This window comes from Myodes glareolus, chromosome 5 (assembly GCF_982192425.1).
Source record: "Myodes glareolus chromosome 5, mMyoGla1.1, whole genome shotgun sequence".
NCBI classification, from domain to species: Eukaryota; Metazoa; Chordata; class Mammalia; order Rodentia; family Cricetidae; genus Myodes; species Myodes glareolus.
This window is the reverse complement of record NC_142030.1, coordinates 58,920,736-58,937,443: the sequence shown is the minus strand read 5'-3', so window position 1 is coordinate 58,937,443 and position 16,708 is coordinate 58,920,736. Positions and strand designations below refer to the sequence as shown.

The 16,708-nt window shown below is 42.2% G+C and overlaps 2 protein-coding genes across 8 annotated transcripts in view; one reads left to right on the top strand and one right to left on the bottom strand.

Annotated features, from left to right (window-relative positions):
* Positions 1-5,647, top strand: part of Gpr161 (G protein-coupled receptor 161) — a 44,195-nt gene extending 38,548 nt beyond the window's left edge. For both annotated transcript variants that reach the window (XM_087906327.1, XM_048421294.3), the window contains exon 6: positions 343-5,647. In XM_087906327.1, coding sequence (XP_087762453.1) covers positions 343-608 — 266 coding nt within the window. In that variant the 3' untranslated portion in view covers positions 609-5,647. The remainder of the gene's footprint in view (positions 1-342) is intronic.
* A 2,076-nt stretch (positions 5,648-7,723) lies between these two features.
* Dcaf6 (DDB1 and CUL4 associated factor 6) overlaps positions 7,724-16,708 on the bottom strand; it is a 117,149-nt gene continuing 108,164 nt past the window's right edge. For all 6 annotated transcript variants that reach the window (XM_085687980.2, XM_048421357.3, XM_085687981.2 and 3 more), the window contains 4 exons: positions 16,058-16,214; positions 14,693-14,781; positions 11,567-11,672; positions 7,724-8,187 (listed from right to left, as the gene is read on the bottom strand). In XM_085687980.2, the coding sequence (XP_085544106.1) occupies positions 8,123-8,187; positions 11,567-11,672; positions 14,693-14,781; positions 16,058-16,214 (417 nt within the window). In that variant the 3' untranslated portion in view covers positions 7,724-8,122. The remainder of the gene's footprint in view (positions 8,188-11,566; positions 11,673-14,692; positions 14,782-16,057; positions 16,215-16,708) is intronic.

Sequence of the window (16,708 nt, the reverse complement as noted above, 5' to 3'; positions counted from 1 at the left end):
TTTCTAAGTCATACCTACTTGCTAGGCTGTTCCAGGGAGGTGCGGGAAGAGAATTCTTTTGGAGACATAAAATAAAACATTTTAGGAAGAATTCACTCATTCACTTGTCATAGTAACCATGTGAAGAAAGAGATGAGGAAACTAAATCAGAAAATAACGCCTGGCATTTCTCAGGGAGTAAATTGGAACGTCGAGAATTTTAGCCTGGGGAATCTGATGTCAGCATCCTTACATGTTATCTCCGCTCCTCTCCCTGGGACAGTGAGCCAGCAGAGGCCATAGTCCTGGGCTAGTCATGGGTCCTGGCTCCTGGGCTAACCCCCTTTCTGTCTTCTCCCACAGAGGCGGCCAAGAACTCTATTCTTCATGTGAAGGCTGAAGTTCACAAATCCTTGGACAGTTATGCAGCCAGCTTGGCTAAAGCCATTGAAGCTGAAGCCAAAATCAACTTATTTGGGGAGGACGCTTTGCCAGGGGTCTTGTTCACAGCACGGACTGTCCCAGGGGCTAGCTTTGGGGGGCGTCGAGGCAGCAGGACTCTTTTGAATCAGAGGCTACAGCTACAGAGCATTGAGGAAGGGGACATCTTAGCTGCAGAACAGAGATGAAGGCCTCAGTGGGGGCTACTGGTACTGGTGTCTGTGCCAAGGTCCTGGAAGACGTCACCCCTCATAGAGGGCCAGATGCCGGGAAGGAAACATTGGGTATGCAGCCAGGAGGACTGAAAACCCCGACCTCAGTGTCTGCTGTGAAGGCACATGTGGGCTGCATCAGGAATCAGGGTCCCTGGGCTGGAACGAGGCTTCCAAAGCACACTGGGAAGAGACGGAGATGTGGCTGCAGTTTTGGGAGGACTGGAGGCGATGGGTTTAAAGGGAAGCCCCATGTGGATTATGTCTTCACCACTGTCCTACTGGTCTAACTGCTCATGGTCTCAGTGGTAGTCCCTACTCAGTGCACCTCACGGCATACAAGACCATCTGGGGTTCTCTGTGGTTGATCCAGGCAGCATGGGGCCACATATACTAGACTAAATACAAAATAGTCCAGAGAGACACCCAGAGTAGAGCACCTTATACAGACACCCTATATCTACCACCCTAGTTAGGATTTGGTCTTTGGTAGCACCTGCTGCTGGCCTGTAGGAGCGGCCCACAGGCCACCCAAGATGGAGCCACCCCACCCACCTCTTTGTTGGCAGATGTTTTAGTATTTGAAAAGAAGGGAGAAACCACTATAAAAGGCAAGGGTGAGTACCAGGCATTTCATTTCCAAAATTAAAAACCCAGGAGATAGGGCACACTCCTATCACCTGGGCTGTGATGTCACATACAGTGGGGAAGAATCTGGGGGGAAAATCTCTCACACAGGAGATGTGGAAGATGCTTGACAAACATGGTTGGCTTCAATTCCCAGGAGCAATTGTGACTGTCACTGCATCTTTGGGGCAGGCACAAGGTAGAAACCGGAGTTGAGTTCACAGCCTGGGTTCTTGGCCCAGCTTGGTCTTTGTCTGTGTATCATCTGGAACATCCTGTCCTGTCACTGGGCCATTTGGAGACATGGAAGAGAGGAGGGAGGAGCTGGAACAAATAATCTCCAAGATAATTTCCAGCTCTGATCTTTGATGTCTTCTGAATTTGTAATTTAAGAGATGGGAACAAACTGAACATGACCAGTGGATGAACCAGCATTTGTAGACTTTTGAGTGTGTCCGCAGTGAACACACACGGAGCTACATGCACACTCTAGCCTCGTATCTTTGCACTGCTTGGCTGTTTAGGGCAGTCCTAAATGCCGACTACTGAGACACGGGTCTGGAGAGGGTGAGGCAGCTGAGGCCACGGTGGGGGAGGGGGTGGGATTCCGTGGCTTGGATCCCCAACCCTTGCTCCTTGAGCTGGAACTTGAAGTTTGGGCTTTGAGTCCTTGTCGTGGTCATCGAGAAGACAGCCTTCCTGCTTCTCTTAAGTCTGGGTGCTGAGATGAGCTAAGGTCAGGGATCTATCTCCATTTCACAAAACAAAAGAAGACCCCAAGATCTTTCCGTATCTGTCAACAGGCAAACACTCCAGAGTGAATTAATTTTCAAGTGTTTTCCGTGGGCTGCCTGGCCTGTGGTGTGGCAGCATCTTTTTCCTATAGTTCCTGGTCTGCAGCCCCCGAAGACATTTCATGAGACTTGGCGTTTGCCTTTGTGTGATTGATTTTGTCAACACCACCCACTCCAGGACAGCTGTGCAGGGGATTGGCAGGATTTGGGGTGGAGAGGCAGGGGATAGAGTAGAGGACAGGCATTGCTCTCGCTCCTGGCAGCATTTCTGTGCTCTTTCTATTCTGTTCTCTTTTTCTAGTACTTGTCCAGTGTCTGGGGAGACCACATCCCTAATTAATCAGTATATATAGAAGCAGAAGATGGCAGAGGCCTTGCCCTCTAGGTATGGGTTGCAATACCCCCTAGGTATGTTAGTGCAGTAGATTGCCTTAAGACTCAAAGGGGGGAGAGCTCTTTCTTGATTGCCCTGGGCCAGGCTTTATGGGAAGGATGCTGAGGCCTCCGAGTCCTACTGGCTGACCCCCAATTCATTGGCATACGAGAAGAGATCGTTCAAACCGACCTAGAAAATGGAAATTTTACTGTTTTTAACGGAAACCCACGCCTTTTAAAGGAGCGAGGCCTACCCATCTCCCCAACACTGCAGGCTGTAAAGCACCTCACCAAGCTTGGGGCAGTAACACCAGTGTTTACCACTTCAGAGAGGGGCTGCTTCTGTGGATGCAGAGCATCAGGTCGTCATGGCAGAACTCTGGCTCCAGAGGGTCTGAGTTATTCTAACTAGGACCTTAGGGCTGGGCCAGTCGAGCAGGTGACAGTTTCCATTGAGCCTAGGATGTGTAGGAGTCAGAGCTATAGTTTCGCATATTCAGGGGTTCTGATTTGCCCAACTGAGCTAGAGAGAAGTGAGCTGGGGAGAGAGAGAGAGGTAGTCCCACACATTCTCTTTCGTCCTCTGTGGAGGACACCTGCCTTTGTGTAGAAGCCCACCATCCCAGCCAAACGCAGCTGTGTTAGCTGCAAACTTCTGTGCAGTGGCAGGCCCTTCCCAGGGGACTCATGGGTATGGACAGGTGGGACATTCGGATACTTGTTTACTTAAATACCTCAGTTTTGATTCTGACAGGACCACTGTAGGGCCATGGCCTATCTCTGCTGCTGCTTTACGAAGATTTTCCCCTTGACTTGGTTCCTGTGCTGTGTTCCAAATGCCAGCTGTGGGGCCTTTTGCATCCCAGGAGGCACTGGGTCCCGCACTGCAGTGTATACAGCTCAGCACCTGGTTCTTCCCCTGGCCAGAGAACTCAAACTGGAGTTCAAAATCTTAGACACTAGATGGCAGCAGCATGGCGGTGGCGAGAAAAAAAAAACAAAAAAACAAAAAGCAGGTAGCTTTGCTCCTCTGAGGCCTGCCTGACTACAAATCCCTGACCTTGACAATGGATCCTTCTTTGTGTGACGGCTGTTGGGGCTCACAGGAACTACCTGCACAGAGCTGTGTGATCTTAAGCAAACCACTACTCCTGGGACAGGCAGGGCGGTAAAGACAGTGGCCCATTGGTGCTAATGTTCTTAGAGTCTCATTTGTGTAATGGATTTCATCTTTCAGCCAAGAATAAAACCATCACCACCAAGACAACTCAGCATCTGCAATAAAGCACTGTAGATTGGGTCTAGACAAGAGCAGGAAACGAATGCCGATATGGAGAGAGCATACAAGTCTGTTGAGATAGAACTATTACGAGTGCTATTCCAAGAGGAATATGTGCTTCTTAGATGTGCAGATTAGAGACATTTCTCAGTGGACCCTAAAATGACCTCATGAAACATGTTTGGCCTCTTTTTGTCTGTTTCCGTATCTGGAAGGAACAGTGAGGATGCTGTGGCTAAACAGGAGGAGGCCAAGAACAGGCATATGTGTGCCTCATTGAAGACATCTAAGAGCCTGTTTTATGCTAGGCATTAATTGAAAACTTCAAATGCTGCATCTGTAGAGATGGTGCCAGTATGGTGTGGCATGGCTATGAGTTAAGATCTCAGGTTGCCACTTTCTTGCTAGGTGCTTGGGGCATATTACTCAGTATTCCAGCATCTGTAAAGTGAAGTTTTGCAATCTGTTTGTATAGAGGGACACAGACTCCAAGGATGCTGCCTGCGTAAGGTGCTTGGCGGACTACAGAAAGGCTTCCAGTGCATTCACAACAGCATGTAAGTGCAGGCAGACCTGAGCCACCGGTCTTGCTGTTTGCTGTAACTGATGGGGTAGAATCTTTCCTGTTTTACAGGGATTGTTAATACATGAGAACCTTCAAAAGAGATGTTATCCAGTTCAGGATAATTAACTGTGTTGAGGGTTGCTGCCCTGGGGGAATTACTTGCTATTCAGTATAAAGGGACTTGATGAGGGTGGAGGATGATGGCAGAGGGAAGGCTATAATAGAGAGGAGGCTGGAAAGGCTGAGTAGGAACAAAAATGAGCTTTTCTAGTTAAGCCTTCCTGCCACGTTAATGACCTGCTCACATGAGAAATATTTCTTCAGTACCCCAAATTAAAGATAATATATAGAATCCATGTCATTTCAACTTTGGCCTTCCTTATACCCAGAAAGGCTGCCCCCTACCAACTTCACCCCAATGCCTTCAGGTGCTGAGGACCACTCAGTCCAGCAGTGACAGTGTCTGGCTCCCAGCTCCCAGAGCTCTTGTCTTCCAAGACTCTGATGAAAGAGACAGAGGAGGTACAGGTGTCCATGGTGTCCATGCCACTCCCTGGAGTGTACAGAACCTGCGGAAGCCTGAGGACCACAAGAACATGGATGCGACCAGCTGTAAATGACTACAAGGTGGGACAGAGGAGATGAGAATTCAGGAAGGCCATAGGATTGCTGTGTCTCAAAATGAGGTAAAGCAGAGGCACATCCAAATCCCTAGGTCTTGGTCATGAGGCTGAGAAGGAACAAGCCTTTGTAGCCCAAGGAGAAGGAGGCACAGGCGGGTTAAAGGTCATCCTTAGCAGAGTAGGTCAGCTGGGCTTTCTTAGACAGGGAGGAAGAACCAAGGAGTTTCAGTGATGTAAAACATGGCCTTGAAGTCCCAAGGCCAGGTGATCCTCTGTTGAAAGACTTCAAAGCACTTCAAAGCACATACACCAGTCTGCACAAGGTTACCACAAGCACAACTTTGGTCAGTGTAATTTTGGCACACAATCTACCACTGTTTGAAATGCCAGAGATCACAGGTGAGCCAGCTCCTCCCAGAGGAAAGGACAGTCCCAGTGGACTTGGGTGACAAAACCATGTCAAGTGTGGCAGAAAGCCTTCATGCCTGGAAATGGATGTCCGTGGAATAGCCATGCTCAAAGAGAGTCCTGTGTGCTGTTCTGATGATGTATACCTAGAAGTGGTTAAAAACCAAATTTCAGAAATATAAGCCCAAGATAACCCTGAAATATATTTAACTTGAAGTTTTGGATGATGTTCTTGAAGATATAATTGTCTAGGGTTATTATATATAAATCAGTATTTATGGTTAAGTAAAAGTGTATTTAGACAAGTTTTGTTTACCTGATTAAATGTTTCTGGAATGTGTAAATTGTCTGTTTGCACTTGAACTTGTGGTCTATGGACATTTTTGGGTGCCTGTCCTTCCCCCAACTCCCCACAGCCCTATTCCTATCTCAACTCTCCATGGGCTAAAAGGACTGAGCAGCAAGAGGAAACTTACTGCAAAATTAGGAGTGAGGATCCCCATATTAAAGTCTTTTGGACAGATCCATTAATACATTTTAATTTCCCAAGGTGGTTTAACTCAATGAGTTGCATGACTTGCTTACCATATTCAAGACCTCTAAACCTGATTTTTCTTTCTTAGTGTAGTCCTGGCTGGCCTGAAACTTCTGCCTCCCAAGAGCTAGGATTAAAGGCGTGTGCCACCACTACCAGCTGTTTAGCCTGGTTTTTCAGAGGTTTAATGAACTAATACTTTTTCATCTATCTATCTGTCTGTCCTGTCTACCTACCTACCTACCTACCTACCTATCTACCTACCTACCTACCTACCTACCTATTCAGTCTTCCTTCATTTCACATTCAAAGATATGGAGTAGCAGATTGTAGCATGGATACAACCATCTTTGCACAAGGTTCATCGTTTCCTCTTTCCTCACCTGTTCAGACTGACACCAGCTTTTATTTGGAATGTGTACGTGAACCCTGGGGCCAGTCTCCTAACTTTCTGCCTCTCCTTCACTGACTCTTGGAAGTGGTCAGGACTTAATTCTGTCTTTGCTATACCCTTAACTACTTGTCTAATTGGCCTGTTCCTTGTCTAGTTGATCTGTTCCTAAGAACCAACACCAGTTATTTACATAATTGCTTTGCTGGTATTGATAGAACAGTTTCAAGTTTGCAGGAAGATGAACAGAACACACACAGAATGCTGTATCCCTACGCATACTGTGCCACTGTAGACACTTGCCATCTGCTTCTGTTCTAACCTTTTTCTACCAGCTACCCTTTGACTAGCACTCTGTCCTCCAGCAAATCCATGCTACTGGTTTTATGTAGCATTTACTTTCTTCCATGGCAAAGCTAACTATCTTCTGGCAGCAGCAGGTAGTCTTGTGGAGAGAAAGTCTGTTTCCCACAGAGATGGCTCTGTGCTGTTCTACCTTTGAGCATGTTCATGGACCAGCTAGAGACAGGTTATGTCTTATTCTCAGTATCTGGTTCAGTCAGTTCTTCTGGCAGGATATTTAGGTTGCTGAAGATGACAGGAACAGTTAAGCTACTTGCTGATTAAACTAAAAGTGAACTGCTTTCAACAAAAGCAGCTGGTATAGCAAATACTGACAGAGGATCCCATGCTGGAGATGCCTATGGCAGGCCATATCAGATCTGTGCTGGCTCTGGCTTTCCATCTGTCAGGTAGCTGTGCAGGGTCTGAAAGCCACTTCCAGATGTGGGCCAGGGGGGCTTTTGCTTTTGAAGTAGACCTTTTGTCTCACTAAACAACAAGTACACCACTCTGCAGGTCAAAGTATTTTTATCTATAAGGTACCAACTGCCTCTCTCCTATCTGACAGGCCTGCTTTCTGGAGGAGGCTTTTAATATGAGCTTCCAAGGATGTTTGTGCAGATGATGATTAGGAAGAATATAAATACACAATAACCTGTCATTAAGAAGAGACTTTATTTTTGTAAATGGATTAGAGAGATGTGTGTATGTAATCAGATGGATGGAAACACAAGCAGACAGGAGACGGAAAAGGTTATGTCTATGGAGCAGATCAGGGCAAATACTATGATACACGCAGGCCTGGGCATGGAGTGAATGTGGATGCTACAGTCAGCTAAATGTGGTGAAATCAGGAACATGGACAGAGAAGTGGACCAGAAGACAGCACCTTCAGTTTGTGTTGGTGTGAACCATCCCTAAGGCTCAGTGACGATTCAGATGAGGTACCACAAATCGTGAGATAGTAGTGCAAGGTGAAGGAAAGTGCCTTGCGAAGAGAAATGGGAAGGCCTTTTACATGATCTGGTCACACACACAGAGGTCAAGATGGAAAAGGTTTCTAAATGCAGAGAACAGAACAAGTCTTCTTTTGTTAGATAAATGGCTGGAAAATATGGGTCAGAGTAGCAAAGAATGAAATAAAAAGTCAAATTTAGGATCTTAAAACAACCAATTTCTTTAATTAGAAAGCAACAAACATGCAAATGGCAAGTGTAGAAATTTATTTGAACCAACGTTTTCACAACAATGAAAATGACTTTTCAACACTGATCCGAGCTCCCACATCTGAGGGTTAGGGAAGTATTGCACTTTGCATTTTCTAGCACTCCATACACGGCAAAAGTTTCAAAAACATTTTGCTTGTTTTGTTTTACACACTCTCCCAACTCATGCACACACTCATTCCAAACCAATGTTTGGTTATCCCAAAAAATAGGGAAGAACTCCAAAAACCATAGCCTTAAATTGCACTAAAGTTCTGTAAAGAAAAAAAATATAATAAATGTCATATACAAATTTCAGAACATCTAAGTGCTTGCACAGAGTCCTTTATTCTTCGTCTTCATTTTCATTCTCCTGACCCGAACCTTCGGATCTGTCACCCTCCAAACGGTCTGGAAAACACAGACGTGAGAATTACACAGCTCAAAATCTTTTTAGTATCTGTTATGAATAACCACCAGTCTTTGTTTAAAATCATGAAAAATGTTTACCATTTAAAGAAATATGTAAAAATATACTTACTAGTATATACAGATGAGAGCTTTTTATTTGTTTGTGTGTTTGTTTTTGAGACAGGGTCTTATGTCTCACTATGCAGCCTTGGCTCTCTTGAAAATGGCTATATAGACCAGCCTGGCCTCTAACATAGAGATCCACCTGCCTGCCGTGCCTCCCTAGGGCTAGAACTAAAGGCATACACCATTAAAACCTGTCTACATAAAGGTTTTTAAGTTCTATGTCTGTGTACGTGTGTGTGCATGCACACACTCATGGTTATGTGTACATGAGTGCAGATGCCTATGGAGGTCAGAGGCATTGGATACCACTGGAGCTATATAGTCCATTGTGAGCTGCCTGATGTGAGTCCTCTGATTGAGCAGTATGTGCTCTTAATTGAGCCATCTCTCCAACCCCAATATAAGTTTTTAATTTTATCTTAAGAGGTAAATGAAGAGTGAAGGTATAAATCATATATACAATATCATGTAATTCTAAAACATACAAGATCTTGATATATTACATTTTCTTGCAGAGGCTAAGTTTTAATAATGAAGTCAGGTGCTGTCAAGGGAACCTGGAAAGGAGAGTGTGGGGGAGAAGAGAGTGGATATCGCACAGCTGTGTCAAAGCTTCTGGCACTGTCATAGGATATCATCCACAAAGTTCATGCTCCAGCACAGCAATCAAGTTGTAAAAAAAAAAATCTCATATACTGTTTTCAGTAAGTTTATGACTTTCCATTGGACTGCATTCACAGCTGTCCTGGGACACATAGCCTGTGGGAGGTCTGTGTAATTCTGTTTATAAGATTTCTTAAAATTCAGCATCTTCTATGTTCTAGAAATTGTGCTAACCCTAGATTACAATGATGACTAAAAGAAATGCAGTTTCTTCCCTCAAGGTAGAGCATTATCTGGGTCCAATATTCAAGTGCACACATGTGTGCATGCGCACACACACAAACACACAAACACACACACACACAGTTATAAACTTGGTGGGCCATTTCAGCATGCTGTCTTGGCCTTATGTCATTTGCACTTACTATTCCTTTGCTTATGGTATTTTGTACAACTCATTAGTAATCATGGGCCTGCGCAGTACAATTATAATCCTTTTTGTGAAACTGTTCCAACTTCTTCATGAGCTCCTTCCTCCAAATATTCTGGAAAATCCTTTGTGAGCCTCTCAATGATGACCCCAGCTATACTACTTGAGAACCTGTCTTCCCAGACTAGACTTTTTTAAGCTTTGGGGTAGCAAGAGTTCTATCTGTTTACTTTCTATCCTCAGGGCTTATGATAGGATGTTCAATAAGGTATTTAATATCCTTGTTTTGTTTCTGCCATGCTGGGGATTGAACCTAGAGCTTCACAAACAGCACCATACCAAAGGGCTCTACCATAGAGAAATGAATGTAAATTTTATGAAGATAAGCTGAATCACATCATGGTGTAAGAAGAAGGCAATGGCAGAAGAAGAAGGCATTCTTACCACAGTAAGAATGGCATTAAGGACATTCATGACAGACAAAATTCTCCAAGTAATGTGGAAAATGTTAAGGTCAGATTAAGTAAATAGCCTACAATAGAAGGACACCAACCACCAGACGGAAGGGGACAGTGCTACAAAAACTGAGGAGAAACAATGTTTGGTGTATCTATGACCTAGGACTTGCATGTCAGGGTACTGACATGAATACATGGCTGTCCATGAAATCCTAAGTCACGAAGAAAGGAGTTTCAAATTCAGGCTTTAACATTCGTCAGGTGGATGGCCTGGGCAGGTTAGGGTTAATGTCTGAGGGACCAGAGAGGTGGCTGAGGTTATGAGCACTGGCTGCTTTTGCAGAAGACCCGGGTTTAGTTGCCAGCACCACATAGTGGCTCACAGGCACCTGTAACTCCAGTTCAAGGCTCTTCAGCACCTCCTGAGCTCCCCAGGCGCCAGGCATGCATATGGAGAACATGAACATGCAGGCAAAATACTCGTACTATAAGGTAAAATAAGTCTAAAGTAAAATCTTTTGATTAAAAACAAAAGGGGGTTAGTATCTGCTGGCTTTGGTGGTGTATGCCTTTATTATCAGTACTCAGGAGGCAGAGGCAGGTATATCTCTGTGAATTTGGGGCCAGCCTGATCTACATAGCAAACTGCAGGGCAATTAGGGCTACACAGAGAGACTGTCTCAAAAAAATAGTTAATACTTGATATACAGAATAGTTACTCTACAAATGATACATAATACTACCTAACATGAATGCATTTATGAAATCAGTGAGATGTGATAAACATTCCTGCCTGATAAAAATGTTGTCATAGTACAAACTTGATAATAATTCTACTGTTATGAATACAGATTATGCAATTTACTCTTGAATATCAGTTGTAATATATGTGGCTTTTGGATTTGTGTCATTGAACCACAGTTTATCATCTAAAGTACTGATGGGTTACTGAGATGGCTCAGCGGTTAAGAGCTGACCTGGATTCAGTTCCCAGCACCCACACAGCAGCTCTCGAGTCAAGACCACAGTCTGTAACTGCAGTTCCAGAGGATCGAACACCCTCTTCTGGCACTGCACACACATGGTACATAAATATATATGCAGGTAAAACTCATAGTGGGAGGGTGTTGGGAGGAGGGGCGGAAATGGAAACTTTCATAATTTAATAAACTTTGGAAAAAAACTCATACACACAGAATAAAGATAAATAAATCTTTAAAAAGTTATTGAAAATATAGTAATATATTTTTCTCTCTTACCATGTTATATTTGTTTTTATTTGGGGCATTACTGATTTTGAATAAATCTATATTAAAGTATATTTAGCATAACTTTGTATTTTTGGGTTTTTTTTGTTAGCTGAGGCAGGATCTCTTATCTTTCAGGCTAGCCTTGAACTTACTGTGTAGCCTCAGGTGACTTTGGACAACTGTTCCTCCTCCCTCTATTTGTGTTTAGATCACCACCCAGCAGTACAGTGTGTCTGGAGGTTTATGGTACAATTTTGTATTATGAGAAGATCAGCTAATAAAGAGCTCTCAAGTGACTTTGTTTTCATCTTACCATTTTACAATAAATTTAGTTTATAAGGAAATAATTCACTGGGTTAAGGTCAAGGGTTCACAGAAAAAAAATCCTGGTTCTGAAGTTGTTGCTTTCATTTTTGAATCTTAAGAAAGTCATGGAAACTTCTGTAAAGTAGGGCTGACTGTTTTCAGTGCAATAATGACGTCAGTGATAGAGTTAGTGATAGAGCTCTTACCTGCTCGGATGTGATTCAGTGATGCCAACATTCTCAACATGAAAGAGGCTGGGACAGTAATGGTGTTTCTAGTCTCTTCCAGCATGAGTTCATTCCGAGTTATTACCTACAGCAGGTGAGACAACTATGTCAGAGTTCACACAGTAACAGCATCCTTGCCTTCAAGATTATGAAACAGTTTTCAAAATCACCAAGTCTTAGGAAAAATATCTTTCATTCTTTTTATGTATAATGTCTATATTTCCACCTTAAAGCTATTCAATGTCAAACAATTACTTTAACTTGAACTTAAAGGAAGATAAGAGACTAGCATGACTTTAAAACTTTATTTATATTTGTTGTACAAAATGATGGGTTTCATGATGACCTTACTTAGCTCAAGCATGTCCTGTACTCTGGCCATATCTAGTCCTTTCTGCACTCTCCTGGCCCCTGTCCCAAGCAAAGCAGCAAACTACAAAACCCAATATACAGAACCAGTAGCTTTCCTATTTCCCTATAACATATGTGCTGAGAAAAAACGAGAACAGCCCCATTCACAACAGCATCAAAATCCATAAACACACCAGATACCCATAAATACACCAGATACCCATGAACCTACTCAGGAAGATGAGGACTTTCACAGTATGGAAAACAACTTAAACTGGAGAGAGAGCCTGTTAGTCAAATGTGCTGGGAAAACTGAAGATCCCCAAGTAGAATGAGGTTACAACTACATCTCTAATTCTGTCCAAAATTCAATTCAAAATGGATCATTAATGTAGGATTTGAAACTTTTAGTGTTAGGGGAGAACACTTCAAGATATAAACACAGAGAGGAACTAAATAAAAAGGGACTCTAATAGCTTAAGAAATTATTCCAAGACTGGACACATAGGATTTCATCAAATTAAAAGGCTTCTTCCCATTAACACAGTGAAAAGACAAGCCTACAGAATGGAAGAGAAATCTGTGTAAACTGTGCATCTGAAAGAGAGCAGAAAATTAAATATTAAAAACCAAGTTATCCAACCAGTGGAGAAAATACTTGGACAGGAAGTTCTCAAATGAAATACAAGTGACCAATAAACAGAAAGAAAATGTTCAACACCCTCAGCCAACAGGGCAATGCACTATAACAGGAGGATCTCTGCAAGTTTGAGGTTAGCCTGGTCCACATAGCCAGTTTGAGGCCAGTTGAGGCTGTAAAGTGAGATTCCCCAATCAAAACAACAACAAAAAAAATTAGGCCAGGCAGTGGTGGCATACACCTTTAATCCCAGCATTCGGGAGGCAGAGGCAGGTGGATTGGATCTCTGTGAGTTCGAGGCCAGCCTGGACTACAAGAGCTAGTTCTAGGGCAGGCTCCAGAGCTTCATAGAGAAACCCTGTCTCAAAAAACAAAAAACAAAAACAAAAAACTCTACACTGAGATATCAAATGAAAACAGAGGAAAACAAATGACAACAAATGCTGGAGAGGAAGTGTGAGAAAAGAGCCAGGGTGTACTGCTGGAGGCAATATAAACTGGTACAGCTCCTATCAGAATCAGTGGGATGCTTCCTCCAAAAGACTACAGATAGGACTACTGTATAATTTACCATATCAGCTCTGTATTTATATGCAAAGGAGTCTAAGGCAGCACACCATAGAGATACTAGTGCATACATGTGTACCACTGCAGCACTCATAAATCCAAACCAGAACCAGCCTAGACATCCACGGATAAAGACAATATATCTAGGGTTAAGTCAGCAGAAAGAAAGGTTAGATTATGTCCTCTGCAAAAAATGGGTAGAAAAGAGATTACTGTGCTCAGTGGAATAGACAAGACTCAGAAAGATAAATATAGTATGTTTCTCTCTGTTATGAAGAATAAAATAACATGGCATGAAAACAGAAGTGAAGCAGGAGCAGAGAGGAAGGGGTCGAAAGGGAAAAGAGTGGCAGAGGCAAGAGAGGAGAACAGGACAGTACAAAGGTAAAATACCTTGTGTCTTTTCATATGCAGAACTTCACACACACACACCCCTCTCTCACTGAGACCCATCATTTTATATGCTAGTTAAAAACTGTTAATGAAAATGAGTAAAACCAAGGAACTAAGGGAATCTTAAAACGTAATAAAGAAAAATTTTCTGATCATTTGTTGCGCTACCTTTTGACACTGGTGGGGGTGGGGGGTGGGGTTGAGAGGGGCAGTCATAATTCCCTGCGAAAAACTCAAAATTAGAAAAAGTGAAATGTCTACAATTATGGAGGGTCACATGTAGTAAGGTGACCCCACCCCTCGCTTCATTCTGTTGCTTATTAGGACAGAGTCTTGACGTGTGATTCAGTTTGACCAGAAAGAACTCTTCAGCTTCCTGAGTGGTAGAAGGTGAATTACAGGCTACATAATCAATTTGCAATCAAAACACTTTTAAAAGACAAACTTTTTCTTCTTCTTCTTCTTCTGCCTCTCTCAGGAGGTCAAAGGCATGTTCCACTGCCCAGAAGTATACACCCTTTTAATGTTTTCTGTTATTATACATAATAGGTATGACAATCAAACTTATTTTTCTTTAAAATATGTTCCTAATCTGTTATTAAAGTCAATATTGTAATTAGTAAGATAACAATCTAGTTTTTACATTTAGTATTATAGATATGTTTTTATTTCATATTTCTTTCTTTTCTTTAAGTCTTTCAAGGCAGGGTTTCTCTGTAACTTTGGAGCCTGTCCTGGAATTAGCTCTTAAAGACCAGGCTGGCCTCAAGCTCACAGAGATCTGCCTGTCTTTGCCTCTGCCCCTCAAGTGCTGGTATTAAAGGCATGTGTCACCGCCACTTGGCTCATTTTTCTTTTTCAAAAGATTTGACCTCCTTTCTCTTTAAAGATTTGGCCTCTTCTTGCTCCCCCTCTTTTCCTAAGACATGGTCTCATTTTATAGTTGTTGCTGGCCTAGAACTTGCTATAAAGACCACCAGGCTGACCTTGAACTTTGACATCCACCTGCCTGTGCATCATAAATGCTGAGATTAAAATTTTAACTTCCTTAACTGAATGATTTTGTTTTATGTTAGCAACTAATAACAAACTAGTTTTATCTTAAGATCGCATTATAGATAAAAATTAAAATAGAAATATAGTAAAAGTCTTACTTCATCAGCAAGTTTTCGATTAAAAATCCTTGACTCTTCTAGTGGCGACCAGATCTTTATATCATAGTCTATGCCAGATGAGGCTAGAACTAGAAAGAAAATTTATACCTTTATCATAAATTCAAGATATAAATATTAAGCATAGGTGCAAAATTAACAAAATTTGGCTTGAATGAAAACTATTATACATATTTTTGAAGTATTTTGTTTGTTTATTTGTCTTTTGAGACAGGGTCTCTACATAGCCCTGGCTGTCCCGGAGCTCACTATGTAGACCACGCTTACCTGGAAATCACAGAGATCTACCTGACTCTGCCTCCTGAGTGCTGGAAATAAAGGTGTGTGCCACCACACCTGGCCAAAGATTTGTTTTAAATTGTGTGTCTGTGTGTATGCGCGCACACGCGCCTACGGGTACACAAGAGTACAGGTGCATGCAAGCCAGAAGAGGGCATCAGCTTCCCTGTGAGCTACTTGATGTGGGTACTGGGAACCAAACTTGGGTGCTCTTCAAGGGCAGTAATGTTTTTACTGCTGAGCCATCACTCTAGCCTTTTACCACGTAATTAACTGTTAATTATCATTTGGAACATTTCCTAAAAGTAACTAACTGTAGAAAGAAATTTTAAGACCTTGAAGTCACTCAAATTTGTCATATTCATTGTTTTCTTGTGAAATATGTGGCCACTTCAAAAAGAAGGCAAGAGCAAGCCAATTCTATTTTATGCTAATAAATTAATTCAGACATGTGAAGTCTTAAAAAGACTTGCAGGTTTGTTTTGAATAAATGATGAGAAATTCAGTCATGTCAGACTCTATAAATTTTAAATATTAGAAGAATAAACCTTTTAACCTATTTCTTTAGAATATCTGTCAAAAGCACATTCTTTTCTTTATTTTTGAGGCTGGGAACCTTTAAAAATATTTGTCCTTTGAGAATTTCACACATGCACACAAAATGTTCTGATCAAACCCCTTTCCCTTCTCTCCAGCTCTTCCGAGATTGTCACCCATGTATCCTTCCTAACTTTATGTACTCACTTTTAAAACCACAAATCCAATCAGTGCTGCCAGAATGTGTATGAGTTGGGCGATCCTCCAGCATGGGCAACTTATCAGGAGCCACATCCCTGAGGGAAAATGGCTCTTCCTCTACCTGCAGCATTAACTGCCTGTATCTTCTCAGATAGGAGTAGGGCTCTCTGAGCTGCTCTCCCATACATAAAAGCAAGTTGTTTTAAATCCATGTAGAGCTATAACTCTCTCTAGTAGTGCTTAGTAGGGCAATTCAGACGTTTGTAATATTGACTCCACTGATGAATGACACCAGCAGTCTCTACACTTGCTCTATGAAAGCTGTCTTACTTGGGTCAAATGGGTGAGGCTGCAGACAGTTGACCACATGATTATCCGCTTCCAGAAGCATCAAGTGCTCAGCAGTGTGCCGATCCCAGATGAAGATATGGCCACAATCGGAACCACTCATTACGAAGTTAGCACCCCAGAAATTGGCTTCTTTTATCTGAGGGATTTTAAGAAGCACAAGGACATCTAAGTCAAAGTTATCAAAGAAAGACAGATTCCATTTCTATGTTATAAATGAATTGATTTTAAAATTAAAAAGTGAAATACTGAAGTTTTTTTCTCCCTAAGAATCTTAAAATCATGATAGCACTTCACTGGGGAAATAACATAGTGGCCACACATGGGAAGCCTCCCACAAGAGCAGGTTTTGCTATGAGACAGTATTTGACACACATCAGGTACCTCATACATGCTAAACAAGAAAACGAGATTTCTGGACTTAAAACAGTATAATGGAAAACAGTATATACATATAGATGAACTTTCTAAAACCCATCTCATTTTAGCTCTATAAAATAATGAAAACATTTCATAGGGAATAGGAATTGTATTTTTTTCATTAACTGTTAGCCCACATAATCAAGAAGATAAACAAACATATCCCTAGTCAAGCAAGCAGACAAAGGAATATGGCATACTAAATAGCTACAC